Source organism: Myotis nattereri (assembly GCF_964212035.1).
Source record: "Myotis nattereri genome assembly, chromosome: 1".
In the NCBI taxonomy this organism is placed as follows: domain Eukaryota; kingdom Metazoa; phylum Chordata; class Mammalia; order Chiroptera; family Vespertilionidae; genus Myotis; species Myotis nattereri.
In genome coordinates, this window is record NC_138075.1 from 76,786,371 (window position 1) to 76,805,515 (window position 19,145).

The 19,145-nt window shown below is 43.4% G+C and overlaps 1 protein-coding gene across 1 annotated transcript in view; it reads right to left on the minus strand.

Annotated features, from left to right (window-relative positions):
• CHD8 (chromodomain helicase DNA binding protein 8) overlaps nucleotides 1-17,694 on the minus strand; it is a 52,247-nt gene extending 34,553 nt beyond the window's left edge. Inside the window, exons 1-5 of the mRNA XM_081108648.1 lie at nucleotides 17,605-17,694; nucleotides 10,967-12,022; nucleotides 9,486-9,857; nucleotides 7,835-8,220; nucleotides 6,729-6,843 (exon numbers count right to left, since the gene is read on the minus strand). Coding sequence (XP_080964774.1) covers nucleotides 6,729-6,843; nucleotides 7,835-8,220; nucleotides 9,486-9,857; nucleotides 10,967-11,809 — 1,716 coding nt within the window. The 5' untranslated portion in view covers nucleotides 11,810-12,022; nucleotides 17,605-17,694. The remainder of the gene's footprint in view (nucleotides 1-6,728; nucleotides 6,844-7,834; nucleotides 8,221-9,485; nucleotides 9,858-10,966; nucleotides 12,023-17,604) is intronic.
• Between the last annotated feature and the right edge of the window lie 1,451 nt (nucleotides 17,695-19,145).

Genomic DNA, 19,145 nt, shown 5'->3' on the forward strand with positions numbered 1-19,145 from the left:
TTTTTACAGAGAGGAAGGGAGAGAGATAGAGAGTTAGAAACATCGATGAGAGAGAAACATCGATCAGGTGCCTCCTGCACACTCCCCACTGGGGATGTGCCCGCAACCAAGGTACATGCCCTTGACCGGAATCGAACCTGGGACCCTTCAGTCCGCAGGCCGACGCTCTATCCACTGAGCCAAATCGGTTTTGGCCAAAACCACACTTTTAAGGTTTTTCAAGAATTTTCTAGAAACTGCCAATAAACTTAATGAGACCTACAAGAAATCTAATGAGACCCCCGAGGTTATGATAAAGGACCAACTAGAAATTAAGCAAACACTGACTGAAATAAAGAATATTATACAGAATCCCAACAGCAGACTAGAGGAGCGCAAGAATCAAGTCAACGATTTGAAATACGAAGAAGCAAAACACACCCAACCGGAAAAGCAAAATGAAAAAAGATTCCAAAAATACGAAGATAGTGTAAGGAGCCTCTGGGATAGCGTCAAGCGTACCAACATCCGAATTATAGGGGTGCCAGAAGAAGAGTGAGAGCAAGATATTGAAAAGCTATTTGAAGAAATAATGACAGAAAACTTCCCATACCTGGTGAAAGAAATAGACTTACAAGTCCAGGAAGCGCAGAGAACCCCAAACAAAAGGAATCCAAAGAGGACCACACCAAGACACATCATCATTAAAATGCCAAGAGCAAAAGACAAAGAGAGACTCTTAAAAGCAGCAAGAGAAAGAAAGTCAGTTACATACAAGGGAGAACCCATATGACTGTTAGCTGATTTCTCAACAGAAACTTTGCAGGCCAGAAGGGAGTGGCAAGAAATATTCAAAGTGATGAATGCCAAGAACCTACAACCAAGATTACTTTATCCAGCAAAACTATCATTCAGAATTGAAGGTCAGATAAAGAGCTTCACAGATAAGAAAAAGCTAAAGGAGTTCATCACCACCAACCAGTAATAAATGAAATGCTGAAAGGTATCCTTTAAGAAGAGGAAGAAGAAAAAGGTAAAGATACAAATTATGAACAACAAATACACATCTATCAACAAGTGAATCTGAAAATCAAGTGAATAATCTGATGAACAGAATGAACTGGTGATTATAATAGAATCAGGGGCATAGAAAGGGAGTAGACTGACTATTCTTGGGGGGTAAAGGGGTGTGGGGGTGAGGGAAGAGACTGGACAAAAATCGTGCACCTATGGATGAGCACAATGGGTGGGGAGCGAGGGAGGAGGGTGGGGTGGGAGCTGGGTGGAGGGGAGTTATGGGGGAAAAAAAGAGGAACAAATGTAATAATCTGAACAATAAAGATTTAATTAATCAAAAATAAAACAATAATAATAAAAAAGAAATCAATAAACAAGTGTGGATGTGGAGAAAAGAAGCCTTAGTGCGCTGTGGTAGGAATGCAGACTGATGCAGCCATTGTGGAAAACAATATGGAGTTTCTCAAAAAATTAAAAGAACTGCCTTTTGACTCAGCGATCCCACTTCTGGGAATACATCCTAAGAATCCCAAAACACTAATCAGAAAGAATATATGCACTCCTGTGTTCATAGCAGCATTATTTACAAAAGCCAAGACTGGAAATAGCCCAAGTGCCCATCAACACAAGAATGGATAGAAAAGCTGTGGTACATATACACAATGGAATACTATATGGCTACAAAAAGAACTCTTATCCTTTGCGACAATATGGATTGACCTGGAGATTATTATGCTAAGCAAAATAAGCCAGTCAGAGAAAGACAAATATCATTTGATCTCACTTATATGTGGAATTTAATTTAATGAACAAAATAAAATGAGGAACAAAATAGAACCAGAAGCATGGGTACATGGAACAGACTGACAGATTTGAGAGAGGAAATGGGTGGGGCATACTGAATGAAAAAAAGGTAAAGACAATAGTCAATAATATATATGCATAACTCATAAACACAGACAACTGTGTTGTGAGGGCCAGAGGGAGGAGTGTGGGGTCTGGGAGGAGGTGGGGACATCTGTAATAGCGTTAACAATAAAAATAAAATAATAAACAAATGGAACACTATTAAACTATTTAAAAAGAATGGGGTACATTTATAATACCAAATGTTGAAGATGTGGAAGTGGAACTCTCATTACTAGTGAAAGTGTAAAATGACACAATCACTTTGGAAGCTGGTAAATTCTTATAAAGTTACTAGAGGACCAGTGCACAAATTCATGCACGGGTGGGGTCCTTCTGGGTGGCCTGCAGGGATCAGGCCGAAACCCACGGCCCAATGCCGCCTGCAGCTCCTACCTGCTGGTCCCGCTCATCCTGGCCCCACTGTGCCGGCCACAGTGGCTCATGCCCAATCAGTCCCGATTGGGAGAGGCTTGTGCTGCTGCAGCAGCACTCACCAGCCATGAGCCCTGCATCCAGCGCCCTCCCAAGCGGAGTGACCTGTGGGATCAGGCTGAAACAGTTTTCTGACATCCCCCAAGGGGTCCCAGGTTGCGAGAGGGTGCAGGCCAGGCTGAGGGACCCCACCAGTGCACAATTGGGCCGGGGAGGGGCTGCGGGAGGGCTCCAGGGAGTGTCCCGCCCATCTTGCTCAGTCCCGATCGGCCAGACCCCAGTAGCAAGCTAACCTACCAGTCGGAGCATCTGCTCCCTGGTGGTCAGTGCATGTTATAGCGACTAGCAGATCCATCGACTGTCTGCCCCCTGGTGGTCAGTGTACATCATAGCAGCGGTTGAGCAGCCTTACCATATCATGAGCATATTACGCTTTGATTGGTTGTTTGGTTGTTCTGTCATTTGGTCTATTTGCATATTACCCTTTTATTATATAGGATTATATAGGATATGATCATATGTTTACCCTACAGTCTATTCCATTCCCAGGTATTTAGCTATGAGATATGCAAACCTGTATCCACAAAATACTTAGACTTAGATGTTCATGGAAGTTTTATTCATAATAGCTCCAGGGGTGCCATCTGTCATTGAGGGACATGGCACATAATAGCACCAAACTGGAAACAACCCAAATGTCCATCAAGAGGATGGACAGAAACTAAAATATTTCTTAAGAAAAAAATAGAATGAACTACTAATATATTCAACAACATTAACGAGTCTCAAAAATATGCTGAAATTAGTGAGACTCAGAAGAACATATTATGAAGTTCAAGAAAAGGCTAAGCTAGTCTATGATAATAGAAATCAGAACAATGGTTGCCTATGGGGGAGGGGTGGACTGACTGCAAGAGGGTTTAAGGAAACTCTGAGGTGATGGAACATGGAACTTCATTAAATAATCTATGTTTTAAAATAAAATGAGGGTGGAGAGAAGAATGGGCTAAATCTATCTTTTCAGATAAAGGGCAATTTCTGAGAAGTATTGGGGGAATAAAAGCAAAGTACAGAAGAGTAGGTATGGAATACTAATATTAAGTGGATGTAGAAATAGAGTGCTCATGAAAAGAAAGAATATTTCGGGAAAAACACATGAAAAAAGTGGTAACAGCAGTTACCTCTGGGGAAAAGAATTGGGGTACTGTGAGGCTGGGATCTAGACTGGAAGACTTTGATAGTGTCTACTCTTTTGCACTACTGTCATTTTTCTCACAGTTGTGAGTAGGTGAAACAGTTTATTCTTATATTATTATTTATTACTAGAGGCCCGATGCATGAAATTCATGCACGGGAGGAGAGTTCACCCTCAGCCCAGCCTGCACCCTCTCTAATCAGGGACCCCTTGGGGGATGTCCGACTGCCTCTCGCAATCCGGGACCGTTGGCTCCTAACCACTCGCCTGTGTGCCTGTTTGCCTGATCCCTGCTCAGCCCCTCTGCCTGCCTGCTCCACCCTGTGTATTTTTTTAACCTAAATAACAAAATAATAAATGGTCAAAAAATTTAAAAAAAAACACCTCATGATTCCAAAGAACAAATTTGAAACTATGTAACCATGACCCACTTAGCCTTCAACGCGTTTCCTCAAAGATTATCTCTATATATAACTAAAGGCCCTGTGCACGAATTCATGCACCAGTAGGGTCCCTCGGCCTGGCCTGCAGGATCGAGCTGAAACTGGCTCTCTGGCATCGCCCAAGGGGTCCTGGATTGCAAGAGGGCGCAGGCCAGGCTGAGGGACCCCATCATTGCACAATTGGGGCCAGGTAGGGACGTAGGAGGTTGGCCAGCCAGGGAGGGATGGTGTGAGGGCTCCAGGGCGTGTTCAGCCATCTTGTTCAGTCCCAATCAGCTGGACCTCGGCAGAAAGCTAACCTTCTGGTTGGAGTGTCTGCCCCCTGGTGGTCAGTGCATGTCACAGCGAGTGGTTGAGCAGCCTTAGCATATCAATAGAATATTATGCTTTGATTGGTTGAACAGCTGACTGGACAACTTAGCATATTAGGCTTTTATTATATACGACATCCTAATATGCAAATAGACCGAACAGTGGAACAACCGAACAACCAGTCGCTATGACTTGCACTGACCACCAGGGGGCGTGTGCGGAACATGGAGGGCATTGGCTGTGGCAGGATGGTGAAGCAGGTGAGCAGGGGCACTAGACCAAGGCTAGGTGCCAGTTGCTGTCATTGGGGAGAGCCTTTGGTAGTTACTAAAAATTCTTTGCCCCCGCGCACCGGGGTCCCACTGGGTGCTCACACCTGCTGCCAGCGCCAGCCCTGCTCACACCCACTCCCAGCACCGGAACCGCTGCTCGCCCTCAGGGCTTTTCCACCTCCCCTTCTGCACCTCCCCCTGCTCCTGAGGGGCAATCGGGGCCGGCAGCTACCTCTCGCACACACTACCAGTGCCAGAGCCACCACTCACACCCACTGCTGGTGCCAGCCCTGCTCGCATCCACTGCCAGCACCTGGTGCAGATCCTGATTGCTCAGAGGGTGCAAGCAGCTGCTGCTGGCCTTGATTGCCCCTGAGGGCTTCTCCACCTCCCCCTGCTCCTGAGGGGCAATTGGGGCAGCAGCCACTGCTCGCACCCACTGACGGCGCCGGCCCCAAACACTCTGCGCTGTCAGCAGGTGCAAGCGGGCCCGGCACTGTCAGTGCATGGGAGCGGCAGTGGTGGGAGTGGGGCTGCCAGCAAATGGGACCTGGGGCTGTGGCAGGAGGGGCCAGGTGAGGGCGCGGAGGATGGGCCAAGACCCACCCCTGTGCCCAAAGCAGCCTCGCAGCCCACAGTTTCTTTCAAGGTGCATAAATTCGTGCACTGGCCCCTTAGTATATTATATACTCTTAAAAATGTGTGTATCCTTCAGAAAAAAAAAGGATGCATATACATGTATACAGTCTCTCTCTCTCTCTTAGTGTACTATAGCATTATCTCAAAAAAAAAGTAGATATTTTCATTAAAACTACCATATTGCTAAAAAAAATGCTAACCATCACCTGAGTTCTTTCAGCAAGTCAAAACCTTTTTGCTGATGGAGGGACTTTTCTCCAATTTGTAAAAAATGCAATATGTGAAGAACAATGAAAGGAGACATACCTACGTTATATACACTATTCTACATCTAGCTTTTCCTTTTAATGTGGAGAGTTTTCCAGATTAGCATACCCTACTCTACTTCATTGTTTTTAATTGCCATGCAGTGGTCTATTACAAAAGTTTTCATAATTTTATTTAACTTTTTCTACACCAATGGACATTTAATATTTGTAACTATTTATTTGAGCCAAACTAACGACATGCTGAGAAGCAAGATCTCAGATGCTCCCTTGGCTATTCTTAATTTCCCCCAGAAGAGCTCAAACATCAGTTTGTCAATGTATTGAATGTATATTAAGAAAGAGGGGAGGCACTGATAAATATTAATAGCTACAGAGGCACTTAAGATTTGTTTAGTCCAAATCTCCATTTACAGAAGAGGAATACAGATACAGTTAAGTAAATGGGCCAGGCCCAAAGAGCTACTTAGAATTACCATGAGTGTCCTGAATCTTAATACCAGGTTCTATCTATGGTTGGAAACGAGTCAAAGATGGTATCTCAAGGCAACAATCAGAGATAGAGAACCAAAGTTCTGCTGGTCTGGCTTCTTTTATTCCCTTCCAATGCCCCTCATCATCAAAAGGTAGAAGAAAACATTGCGCCTAAGCACCCTAGTTCAGAATCAGAACCCTTGAGTATAGAGAAGGTAAGGCAAAAGGGATACTTCTAACAGAAACCAAAGTACGGACATATCCATGATAACAATCATGCAACATAATTTCACTTTTGTTTAGTGTTTGAAACACTAGAATTTAAGGAAATTAATATTGCTATTTTTACAGTAATATGCTTTTTGCCTAAAAAGGGAACATTTAAAAAGACATGATCATGGCCGAAACCGGTTTGGCTCAGTGGATGGAGCGTCGGCCTGTGGACTCAAGGGTCCCGGGTTCGATTCCGGTCAAGGGCATGTACCTGGGTTGCGGGCACATCCCCAGTGGGAGATGTGCAGGAGGCAGCTGATCGATGGTTCTCTCTCATCGATGTTTCTAACTCTCTATCTCTCTCCCTTCCTCTCTGTAAAAAATCAATAAAATATATTAAAAAAAAAAAAAAAAAAAAAAAGACATGATCATGACCAGGTCCCATCTCTTTTACCTTTTAGGCCTAGCTCTGGATTAGAAAAACTGTTGAAATATACATAGGCTTATAGTCTTTTAGTAACTACGTCTCTCAGAATTAAACATAATTTTTCTATAAGTTCTTTAGGGATTCTTTTACCTGAATGCTGCTTTCTTCATCTTCCCGGGGTGATTGGGCCGGCATGACTTCTACATCTGAATTATCAGATGAGGTATTACGTTTTCTCTTCTTACCCACCACAGGAGTGATGGTGCTAAAATGGAAAAAACAAAATAATTTTCAATGAGGGCAAGGAAAATGAAGGAGTAAGAAAATATAATTAATCTAAACCATTACAGATAAAGCTTCCAGACAGACAGAAGGATCTAGATCTTTAGTCTGTGGGGTGTCTGGAAAAGATTTTGGGGTTTCTAAACCACTGGCTGACCTTTATACCAGATTTGTCAAATCCTTACTACCACTGTATTTACAAATATCTGAGGCAAAGTAGCATAACAGAGCAAAATGAATACTAGACTAAGAATTATAAGGCCTTATTTTAGTTCCAGTTCTGTCACTAGCTGAGCATGTTTCCTCTTTTGTAAGCATTGATGATACCTGGTCTGACAGTTGTTGAGGATCAACTAAAATAATAGACATGAAATTTGTTTTTGAAAAGCTAAAATATTATATACAAATATAAAGCATTATTATAATTTCACCATAAATGCTGAAAAATCCTAGGGAATAGAAGCTGAGGAGAAAGGAGTAAAGCCAGAAGACATGAAAGAGAGAACACTAGGTGTGACAAGAATGCATGGCAAGCATGGTGCTGTCAACACTGCTTAAGACTATCAGCAATAGGTTCTATTTAGTTCACAGATGAGATGAAGAACAGGGCAGCTATGTCTTCAGCAGCTCTTTTCCTAATGTGGGGGGTAGGGGGATAGTGAGGAATTCTTCGCACTACAGTGATGCCAAATCAGGACGAATATATAAAAACATAGTCACAGATTTTAAATGTAACCCCAAACACAAGGATCTTTTCCTGTGCCTTAGTGATTCTCTTTCAAAATATGCAAATTTCTGTTTAACAAATCATGTAAGCATTACGACAGAAAAGGCCTTATTATCTTCTCTGACAGAAACCAGCAGACAGATCACTTTAAACTATGTTGCTGGTAAACACAAGTATTTCCTCAGCATTAATGTAAAAATGAGTGCCCTGCCCTCAAATGTCCCCAGTACCAAAGGGTAGTACTTACTTCAGCTTACTCTTGCCCTTGGTTTTGGAGGTACCAGATGTTTTGCTCTTCTTTGGCTTTTCTTCCTTGAGCCTCTCCCCACTGCTCTTTTTCCTGCGTTTCTTTTCACCTTCTTCCTCAGGCCGAACACTGGGCAACTCATCCTCATTCAGGACTCGAGGTATATTCTGCTCACCTCGAGCCCGGGCCCTAGCAATGGCCTCTGCTACAATCCGATTTGCTTTCTCTTGTTTCTTCTGGTGCTCCAGCCTGCGGTTTTCCTCCATTCCTGTCTTGCCCCCCATGTGAGGAGCAGAGCTTGCTGGTGAGGACAGAGCTGCCACTTCACTGGCACTCAGGACTTTAACTACAGAAAGTCCAGAAGAGGCCCCTTGGGAAGAGCTAGCCTAGAGAAATGAAAACACTGAAATGTTAACATGCTTGTAGCTAAATAAAACAGCTCTGAGGCAGATGGGCCAGAAACTTTAGTTCTCTAATTCCTCAAGAATCAGGTTCAGACCCAAATCCCACTAAATCTGGACACTTTTTTTTAAATTTTTTTTTTTTGTGTGTGTGGGAAGAGGGTAATAAAATACCAACAACCAGAATTGTGCCAAGTTAGCCCTGTCTGGCATGATTCGGTGGTTAGAGTGTCAGCCTCGGCACTGAAGGGTCATGGGTTTGTTTCTTGGTCAAGGGAAGTATCTGGGTTGCAGGTTCGATTCCTGGCCTCATCCCTGGCCCCAGGTGTGTCCCTTTCAGGTCAGGTCCAGGTCAGGGCACACACAGGAGGCAACCAATCAATGTGTCTCTCTCACATCAATATTTCTCTCTCTTTTCTCCTCCATCACTCCTTTCCACTATCTCTAAAATCAATGGAAAAAATATCATCTGGTGAAGATTAACAAAAAATAAAAATAAAAAAAAATTGTGCCAAATTAAACATCAATATCCTTTAGCCCTGCTCCTAATGTCAATAACCATCTCCATTACTCTAGAAAATGTTCATACAATATAGCCAATTCTGGTCTCTGGACTTAAAGTAAAAAATCTCAAATTCTACTCTTAGCCTACCTTTTATCTCCCTGGGGGGTGGGAGGAGTGATAATCTCTTGGCCTCATTAAGACTATTTCTTTATCTTTCAAATGAAGATATTTAAAACCATCTTTATTTCACAAAAGTAGGAAAAGATTGTAAATGAAATACTTCAAAGACAAATATGAGCCGAGACCGGTTTGGCTCAGTGGATAGAGCGTCGGCCTGCGGACTGAAAGGTCCCAGGTTCGATTCCGGTCAAGGGCATGTACCTGGGTTGCGGGCATATCCCCAGTGGGAGATGTGCGGGAGGCAGCTGATCGATGTTTCTCTCTCATCGATGTTTCTGGCTCTCTGTCTCTCTCCCTTCCTCTCTGTAAAAAATCAATAAAATATATTTAAAAAAAAAAAGACAAATATGAGATAAATCACCCCTTATCCCAAAGCCAACAATAACCCTCAAATCTTTCCATAATATAATTAAAACAAGGTTTCCATGGGTGAAAGAAATAAAATTCTACATCTCAGTTCAGAGGTATGAATCTAGACTGGCCCCCACCCTCACCAAGGAGTGGTTACTGAGGGTACTAGCAAGAGACTGAGGTCTATTTTCCTCCCTAACCATGTAAGTCTCACCTGTGGCTGAAGTACCACCTTGAGTGGTACTGAAAGTCTTTGTCCTGGGCTCTGTCCCGGTCCCATTATCTGAGCCTGCTGCACAGAGGAGAGCGTTACCGGCTGGGATGAGGGTGGCTGCTGGGGCTGTGGCTGTGATGATGGAGGCTGTGGTACGATCTGGATTTTCTGCTGTGGCTGTTGTACCTGCAGCTGGATAGTTACTACTTTGGCGGGCTGCCCCTGGGCATTCTTGGCTTGAGTCAGGGCTGCTAGTTGGTTGCCCTGTAACACTATCTTCCCTGGTAGACTCCCTAGCACGACATGCCGATGTCCTTGGGGACCTCCAGACTGTGGCTGCTGGAGGACCAGGGTGATGCGTTTCGATTCACCCTAGAGTGAAGAAAGGAAATTGCAAGAAGTACATTAAAGAATAATATACACCTAAATATTTACAGCAGTTTTCCTCATCCTAAAAACGTAAAAACTGAGAGGTAGAACACAGTATAATTCATTTTGTTCATCCTCCTGTCTTGACAGAATCTTTTCTGTAGCACAGGTATCAAGCCTATTTTTGAAAAACCCGATAGGAGGGTTATCTTCCAAGGTAGTCACTCCACTTTCTGGAACTCTCTTAGAACAAAAGTCTATATTGAACTGAAATCCACCTTCTTAATAGTTTCTTTCTACAGGTCCTACTTATCTTAATACTACTGCCCCCGCCCCCAAAACTCTTTGGCCCTTTTTTCAGAGGCAAGAGCCTCGATTTTCTTAGAATAGAAACTAGCCTTTTCAATAGGCAAAGCAGGAGGAAGACAATCAGTAATAAGAACAGGGGAAAGATACACATAGCTTGTCTGTCTTACAAATATTTTCCCCCAAAATGATTCTTTGTTCCCATAGCATCCTATATTCCTCATAAAACTTTCTATCATACATTATTGTGAATTCTTGTCTAGCCATCTGTCTGGCCTGGCAGACCATGAGCTCTGTTAAGTAGAGGGACTGTAGCTGTCCTGTTCAGTATCAGCTAGGTAAATAGGTAGTAAGGGTTCAAAAAAATGTTAACACTAACTGCTTCTACCTGATAAGCAGTAAGTACGTGGATGTTAACACTAACTGATAAAAAACAAAGATGGGCCCTGACCGGTTTGGCTCAGTGGATAGAGCGTCGGCCTACGAACTCAAGGGTCCCAGGATCGATTCCAGTCAAGGCATGTACCTTGGTTGCAGGTACATCCCCAGTAGGGGGTGTGCAGGAGGCAGCTGATCGATGTTTCTCTCTCATCTATGTTCCTAACTCTCTATCCCTCTCCCTTCCTCTCTGTAAAAAAAAAAAAAAAAAAAAAAAAAAAAAAAAAAATCAATAAAATTTATATTTTTAAAAAGCAAAGATGGAATTTATTCAGGATTTCCTAGAGCTAGCTCTGTGTGCTCTCTCTCACACAGTTGCTGGGCCCTCTACTAAACCAAAATTCACCTCCCCCTTTCACTCAAGTCACCTGAGTAGGTGTAGAGGTCAGTGTAACTGCAGGCTTCAGTGGGGGCCCTGTGGCCCCAGGGTTTCCAGCAGGAGCTGAACCCTTAACTGGCTGTAGGACCAGCTGCTTTACTGGTCGGCTGGGCTGGACAATGCGCTGAACAGTAGCCTGGTTCCCAGGGACCTTGGCGGCCAACACTGTATTACCAGAGACAATGGAAACACCTGGTCGAAGGGGAGTGCCGGTTAGCACTTTGGTAAAAGTGACTTTTCCACCATTGGCTGTGCCAGCCACTAGGGGCTGAGCTGTGCTGGTGATACCTTGGGCCTGAATTTGTGCCACATGGGCACCAGTGACTGAGGAGCTCGGTGGGGCTTTAAGGATAACAATCTTAGGGGCTGACTGAGGTGGTTGCCCTCCAGGACTACTAGAGGACACAGCTGTGGCAGAGACACCCATGAAAGGATTCCCTTGGCTCAGGATCTCCTGGTTCTTGGAGACCTGCAAAAGTCCTGCTGTTGGCGCTGGTGTCTGTAAGACAGGTTGAGCTGGCTGCTCCTGGCTGATGGGCTGAGTGGTATAATCATGCAAGGTTAAAGATTCTGGAGCTGGAGCTGTTGATTCCTTGGGAAGTTCTGTGGGGGCTGTTTCCTCTGGTGGGGGGACCAGGTCACTTGCTGATGGATTCCCCACATCACCACCTCCACCATCCTGGTTCATTTGATCCAAGGAGTCCAGAGAGCTTGGTAGTCCAAGGGCTTCCTCAATGGGGTCTTGTGTGACCTGGTTGAAGCTGTCATCAGTCAGAGAGTCCAGGCCAAATAAATTTGGGTCATCAAACAGATCCATGATGGGGTCTGCCATCTTGGGAAAGCAATGGAGGGTACTTCCCCCAAGATATAGGGAGGGAAGGGGAGGGGGGGTATTGGCTCTCCCCTCCCCTCCCCTATTAAGAAAAAAATGTACACAATGGAAGACTACTCTTCAGGTAAAGAGGCAAGAAACAAGTGCATGTCAGATTGTCCTGACCTTCATGGAGCAAGATGGCTAGGTCTTCAGAGGAAGATGGTAGAACTCCTGTTGTGGGAAGACAAATGAAAAATAAGCAAAGTAGGTAACCCCAGGAAAAATTTCTCCTTCTTAGGTACCATCCTTAATATCAAATCACATCAAAATAATAAGAGGGAAATATGGGTAATCTGAGGCAGAGATAAAGGTTTCTTAAGTTGACAGGCCTTAATGATATACTAGCAGCATTTCAGAGACTGCAGATAGAGGTTTTTGAATATATTGTATTTTATAAATTTCCCTTGTATTTTAGATACTTTTACTTACTACTGGCAAAAATCATACCTTTAACCAAGCTCATAGTACAGTCTTGCTAATAAGCTTATAGTATAATTTTACCCAGGAAGTTTTGTAAAGTTTATTCTAATTAACGTATGAATTAACCTATACATAGTGTTTCTGTTCTGAATCCCCTCCCCCCTTTCTCATATTTAAGATAAAATACTTGGAACACCCCTAATCTCTCTCCCAGCTGAAATCTTTCCCACCCTCAAAGTCTTCTCCATAAGGCGAGCCCCTTTAACAGAGCAATTTGTGATGACCTGGTCCCTCACCTTTAAATACCACAGCACTGTTTACACCTTCTTGAAAGTATTTATAGCCCTAGCCGGTTTGGCTCAGTGGATAGAGCGTCGGCCTGTGGACTGAGGGGTCCCAGGTTCGATTCCAGTCAAGGGCATGTGCCTTGGTTGTGGGCACATCCCCAGTGGGGGGTGTGCAGGAGGCAGCTGATCGATGTTTCTCTCTATCCCTCTCCTTTCTCTGTAAAAAAATCAATAAAACATTTTTAAAAAAAAGTATTTATATCTAATATTATACTAAAATGATAAGTCTCTTGTTCATATCCTCTGAAGGCCCAAATGATTCCCTTGTGCAAATTATAAAACGCTGCCTGCTCCTGAAGATGCTTGTCTGCCATCTGCTGGAAAACTGTCATATTATCATTTTTGATAATGAACATGTACAGTGTACACCCTGCACAATCCTGCATGGTGGCCTAGCTCCTCCTTCGCAGAGACAAAAAAGTTCCTGATAATGGGGACCATGTCTTATTTATCTGTGGATCCCTCAAGAACCAGCAGGATATCATATATACAGTAAATACTAAAAAATATTTAATGAATTAATATATTAGCTTGCTGTATCTGGTATGAACCATTCAGGCCTTACAGACACTAAATGGTATTCCCTAATTTTAAGATGAGACAGTAGATAGCTTTCCATCTTGAAAAACTGTTATACAAATAACTGAAAGTATGTTTACTAAACCCACGTCTGGGGCTTCAAGTTCATGAGAATGCTGGAAAAAGCAAAAACTAAGAAAAGAGATTATAAGTACATCAGCAATAACTAAACTATATAAAAAGTAGTATCTGTTCTTTGTCATATGATGTCAATATTTGACAATCTTGGAAAGCCTTGATTGATAAAACCATTTCTCCTAAGTTTTAGAGGCAGTAGAGAGGAAATCTGTCAGTGATACAGTAGACTTTACCGAAGAAGGCTTTTCCACACAACCCCAAAACTTTTCCTCTTCCTTAACACATTCCAGTTATCCTTACAAAACAATATAGTAATATGGGTAAATATATCCTGGACACAGATAAAAAGAACAGACTTATCAGTAGCTGGTACATCAGTCAAAATTACGAAGTATACATGGCATCTCCACCAATGTTAATCAAAATCTTCCTTGCTTCAGTAATTATGTACCCTCGTCTCACCCAGAATCCCTATCATTTCCCATCCCTGACTAACATATTCCACCAGCATATTCCAGCCTCTCCTAATGCCTGCCCCAAACTTACTCAAAATGGTGATCACATCTGGCCAGTGTGGTTCAATGGTTGACCACAGATCCATTAACCAAGAGGTCCCCGGCTTGATTCCCAGTCAGGGCACATGCCTGGATTGCAGGCTCAATCCCCAGTGGGGGAGGAGGGCATGAGAGGTTATGCAGGAGGCAGCCAATCAATGTATCTCTCGCGTGGATGTTTTTATCTATCTCCCTCTCTCTTCCTCTCTCTCTAAAAAAATCAATAAAAATATTTTTTTTAAATGATGATGAGAAAAGTGACTGTTTCTTGATTTAATGAAAATCTACTCTTACCATTTTATAAACTTCCTCAACACTATTATCAACTTTTTTCTAGCTATGCCCTCACTTTGCTACCTATTATCTTTCACCTCCTATTTACTATCAGATAAGTTACACTAAATAAGAGATGCCATATAAAAACTACAATGAAAGTTTCCACTAATTAGTTTATGCTGGTAATAGTTTATAACTTGCCTTTTCTTCCATGGGTTATTTTGTCCTTTCCACGACTTCTTGCTAAGTCTCTACAGGTCAATGCACTTACCATTTATCTCCCTTCCCAGTTTTTAGGTCAAATTTCTGCTTCTCTTGGTTCAGTCTGGGCCCAATAATTTAAAAAACTCCATCATTGACTTAAAGACACACCACCAAGCTTCACTGCTTCTTAGTCCCATCCCATCAACTCACTTCTACTAATCTAATTCATCTTGTACATGTGTTGTTGTTGTTTTTTTAATATATTTTTATTGATTTCAGAGAGGGAGGGAGAAAGAAAGGGAAAGGGGGAGGGGGGGAGAGGGGGAGGGGGAGGGAGAGAGAAACATCAATGATGAGAGAGAATCATTGATTGGCTGCCTCCTGCACACCCCCTACTGGGGATTGAGCCTGCAACCCAGGCATGTGCCCTTGACTGGACTCAAACCTGGGACCCTTGAGTTCGCGGGCCAATGCTCTATCCACTAAGCAAAACCAGCCAGGGCTCTTGTACATGTTTTTAATCCTCACCCGAGGATATTTTTCCACTGATTTTTAGAGAGAGTGGAAGAGAGAGGGAAAAAGAGAAATACTGATGTAAGAGAAACACGACTGGTTGCCTCCTACACGAGCCCCAACCAGGACCTGGGCCAGGGAGGAGCCTGCAACTGAGGCACATGCCCTTGATCCGAATCGAGCCCGGGACCCTTCGGTCCACAGGCCCACGCTCTATCCACTGAGCCAAACCGGTCAGGGCTTGTACATGTTTTTAAATCCTAGTCTCCTGCTCCTTTTCTAACTCCTACCTGTAAGATGTCCTTTCCCCTCAGAAGATTAAACATCTCCCAGCACATCTCCAACTTTCTTCACCCCTCCTTCTATTCCTACTTGTGGATCATCCTGGCTGTATCCACAGCTGGCCTATCCTACAAAGCTCATCTATCCCATGGTTCAAACCTGGGAGTAAAAATAGGTGTTAAGCACAGAAATATATGAAGCATTTAGATGCCCCAAGTAAAGCAAGTACCTAGATAAGGAAGTCATACCTGCCCAAAACACATATACACATGTATATGCTCCAAAGGAAAGACAGAATTTAATGGTTACAATTCATCACTTTCACTAATTCCAAACTAACGACAGAAACCTTGAGGAATGAGTTGGGGAAAAGTGGAACATACTAGTCAGTTAAGGTTAAAATCCAAGACCACCACCTATATTCTCCAAATAACAAGCCAGTTAACACTAAGAAATATTTTATATAATAGTCCGGCATCTCACCTCCTCCTCCTCTTTTTTTTTTTTTTTTAAAAATATATTTTTATTGATTTCAGAGAGGGAGAGAGAGAAACATCGATGAGAGAGACTCATCGATCAGCTGCCTCCTGCACGCCCCCTACTGGGGATCAAGTTCACAACTGGGGCATGTGCCCTTGACAGCATTAGAACCCAGGACCCTTCAGTCTGCAGGCTGATGCTCTATCCACTGAACAAAACCAGCTAGGATTCACCTCCTTCTTAAAGGGCTAACTACACTTTTCCTTCAATGTAATTCTAAACTTATTCTTCTGCAGTTTTATCACCTTTAATATAGTTCTTGAGGTGTTCTTTTTTTTTTTTTTAGAATTCTAACTCTCCTTTTCTTATTTTACAGGTCTTCTTCCCCTTGCCCATTACAATTGTCCAATCATAAAGGACTTTAATTATACTCTACTTTTCCATCTCAATCTCCCCATACTGTACTTTACAATAAAGCAGTGACTCTCAACTGGGAGATGAAAGGTACAGTAGTTTGAAAATGTGTATTCAATGTCCTTATTTTATATTTAGCAAATGGAAAGAGAAAACACACCTCAGTGTTTAGGTTATTTATATTCAGTAAAACAGGACAAAATTTTCTTGGCTAGTAAGGATGTATAAAAGATGGGGGGCAGGGAGTGCTGGAGCAGAGAAAAAAGAAGCATCCCTGCTCAGGGGTTATCGACACCCGTAGTGGGGTAAGGTTTCTTACGGTCTCTCAAAAGGGAGTTTATCATAGTTATTGCTTATGATGGATGAGAAACACTGCAACAGTTGTCTAACAGATAACATCCATTCTCCGTTTACAGATTTCTCTGTACTGACCATCCTCTTAGAGATAATGAATGTATGCCATATTGACAAATGCTGACTTCTTCTTTTTTTCTTTTTTGGTAATAAGTACTTTTACAAAGTACCACTGATGCCCATTTAACCTCTAACTGCTCAAACATTCAGAAAATAAACTATTTTATTTCAAAGTATAAATCTTGTTATTGGAAACTGTATCCTTTGAAGAGGACCAGCTGCAGACAGATATAAACACATGTTACTGAAACAAGATGCTCAGAAGCAGCTTAATTTGAAATGAGAAATCCCTTGAAAATAAAATAATCAGAAGGCCTAAAATGAAAATCACCAATATAATTTTAAAAGAGAAGGCTTTAAAAACTGTACCATGAAGACATCTGTGAGACCCAAAGGGTCTCAAATCTTATAAAGAAATGGGAAACAAACACCCAAGGTGAATTTAATCACAATTAGGGTCAGCAAGGGATCTACAGCAAAGGATGGAAGGGTACTGACGATAAGAACTGGAGCTTTTAACTTGGAGCCACTCAGATTTCCTCAAGAAGACTGAGATCCTAGGCCATTTCCTCTATCTTCGCTATTCTCATTGCTAAATGTGACTACCCTGTTTTCGTTTTCCCAATTACTAAGGAAAAAGCACTCACACCTCAATCAGATATTTGGGGGCAAAGGTGTAAAGTGAGCCCTCCTGAATAAACAAGAAAAGCAAAATAGACAACTATGAAAGCTAAAAGAATGTACGTATGTCCAGGGGGTAAAGGAGGAACTACAGAAATCATATACTCACATGAAAGGAGGGAAGGGGCAAGGTAAGGAAGTCAGGGGTTTATGAACAGGGAAACGCGACTGGGGGTGGGGGTGGCGGGGACCCGGGTAGATTACCTGCTCATACTGCCGGGGTTGGTGCCAGTAAGGCCCATACAGCAGAAGCGGGAGATTTCTGGCAACTGGCGCCCCCAAAATGGAGATGAGGTACATGCACTTGAAGGAGGGAGCTAGCGGGGTGCCCTCCAGAGTGGGGATGGCCAAGACGGGAAGATGCGGGGTGGGGGGGGGGGGCGGAAGGGGGGATGTGGATGCCCGGGTGGGAGCAATGTTAGGGCGGAAGCTACAGGCTGGAAGGCCCAACAAGCCCAGAGGAGAAAAGGAGCTGTGCCTCACCCTCGTGTAGGAATAGAGGTGCCTTTACCTGCAGCGGCGTGGGGGGCCGGTTCGCCCCTCTCGCTGTCTCTCCAGCACCAGTTCCCCCTCCTCCTGCGCAACCTACCCTCATGCTCCAGCCCGCCCCGCGTCCTCATTGGCTAAACTGGACTGCCACTCACAGAGAAGCAAAGACGCAAAACAGCGTAAAGGGTGGGACTTGGGAGAGTTTCCCCTCCCCCGCCACCGCGGGTTAGGTTGAGAGCGCACGGAGAGGCCTATCCGGTTTCTAGGGCCCAGGCGAAGCCTGCAGCTTGCTTGGAAAAAAAGGGGCCTGGCCAGAGGAACTGTCTCATGCTGCGGGAAACTAGTCCTAGGGATTAAATTCCCTACCACCAGCACTGAGTTCTGTACACCAAAGAGCATAAACTCAGGAGGGAGGGTTCCACTCCAGGCAAACTCTGCCTCCTGAACTCCCTGCCTTCTAGCAGCCCTGTCAACTCTTGGGCTGTGGTGACTACACCTTATCCCCATCCCCATTAAGAGGCCAAATCTCTCCATCATGGGAGCGAGGCAGACCAGTGCAGGGTATGGAGGCCTTTCACTCTTAAAGGATAAAGCACTCTTTCTGCCACAACTCCCAGTGCTGGTTTGCATTCCTGACACTGGAACCCGTGGGCAGCAGCACCTCTTTCCAGGAGCCCTCCCCTCCAAAACAGCCCCTCAGCTCACCACAAAACCTGGTCTCCTGCCCCCATCTCATTTCTGCTAAAACTCGGCTGCTCTGGTGTACTGGCCAGTGTCCACTTTGCTATGGCACTCGACATCACTCTAATCCCCAGTGAGACTAGTCGACTCCAGAGTGATGGTATGCAAGCTTAAATCCCCCAAAGTAAACTGTTATTAAAAAGAGTTGCTGATGATCTGACCACATTTCCTCTGAAATGTAACCATTGAAATTCTACTTTCTGTACTCTAGGACACAAACGAGGAAGCAGGTTAACTTGGCTGTAGAGCTCCTATTTTTAAACATTCTAGCATTACCGCTACTGCTAGGAACACCCAATTACCACTTCTGTAAACAGCAATACTGTTGTTTTCCCATTCACTCAGGCTCAAAACCTCATCTTTATTTCATTTCTTTGCCTTATCAAAATCTTATTTATCCTCTAAGATGTACATCAAATGCCTCTTCATTTTCTTTACATTTGAGTATATGATATACCAAGTAATGTGGTAGTATTAGAGAACCAAAGATAAATAGATGTGACCTCTACCTTCAAAATATAGGAGTATATTTGAGTATAAATGTGGGGAGAGGGTAAAGAGTAGGGAATTATGACAGTAGTGACAAATGTAAACAATTATAAGACAGGGTGATATGTGCAATGAAATAAGCAGGGAGCTATTACAGAAACAGATGAAAGAGACTTAACTTAGTACTTTCTTAATGAAGAGTTAAGTAGGGAAGGTAAGTGGGCTACAAAAAGAGGTATCCAGGTAGCAGGAACAGTAAAGAGGAAAACAAAACAAAGCACAGCAATGAGAAACAACGTGAGGCATGTAGTGGAAACTCTAAGTAGTTCTGTA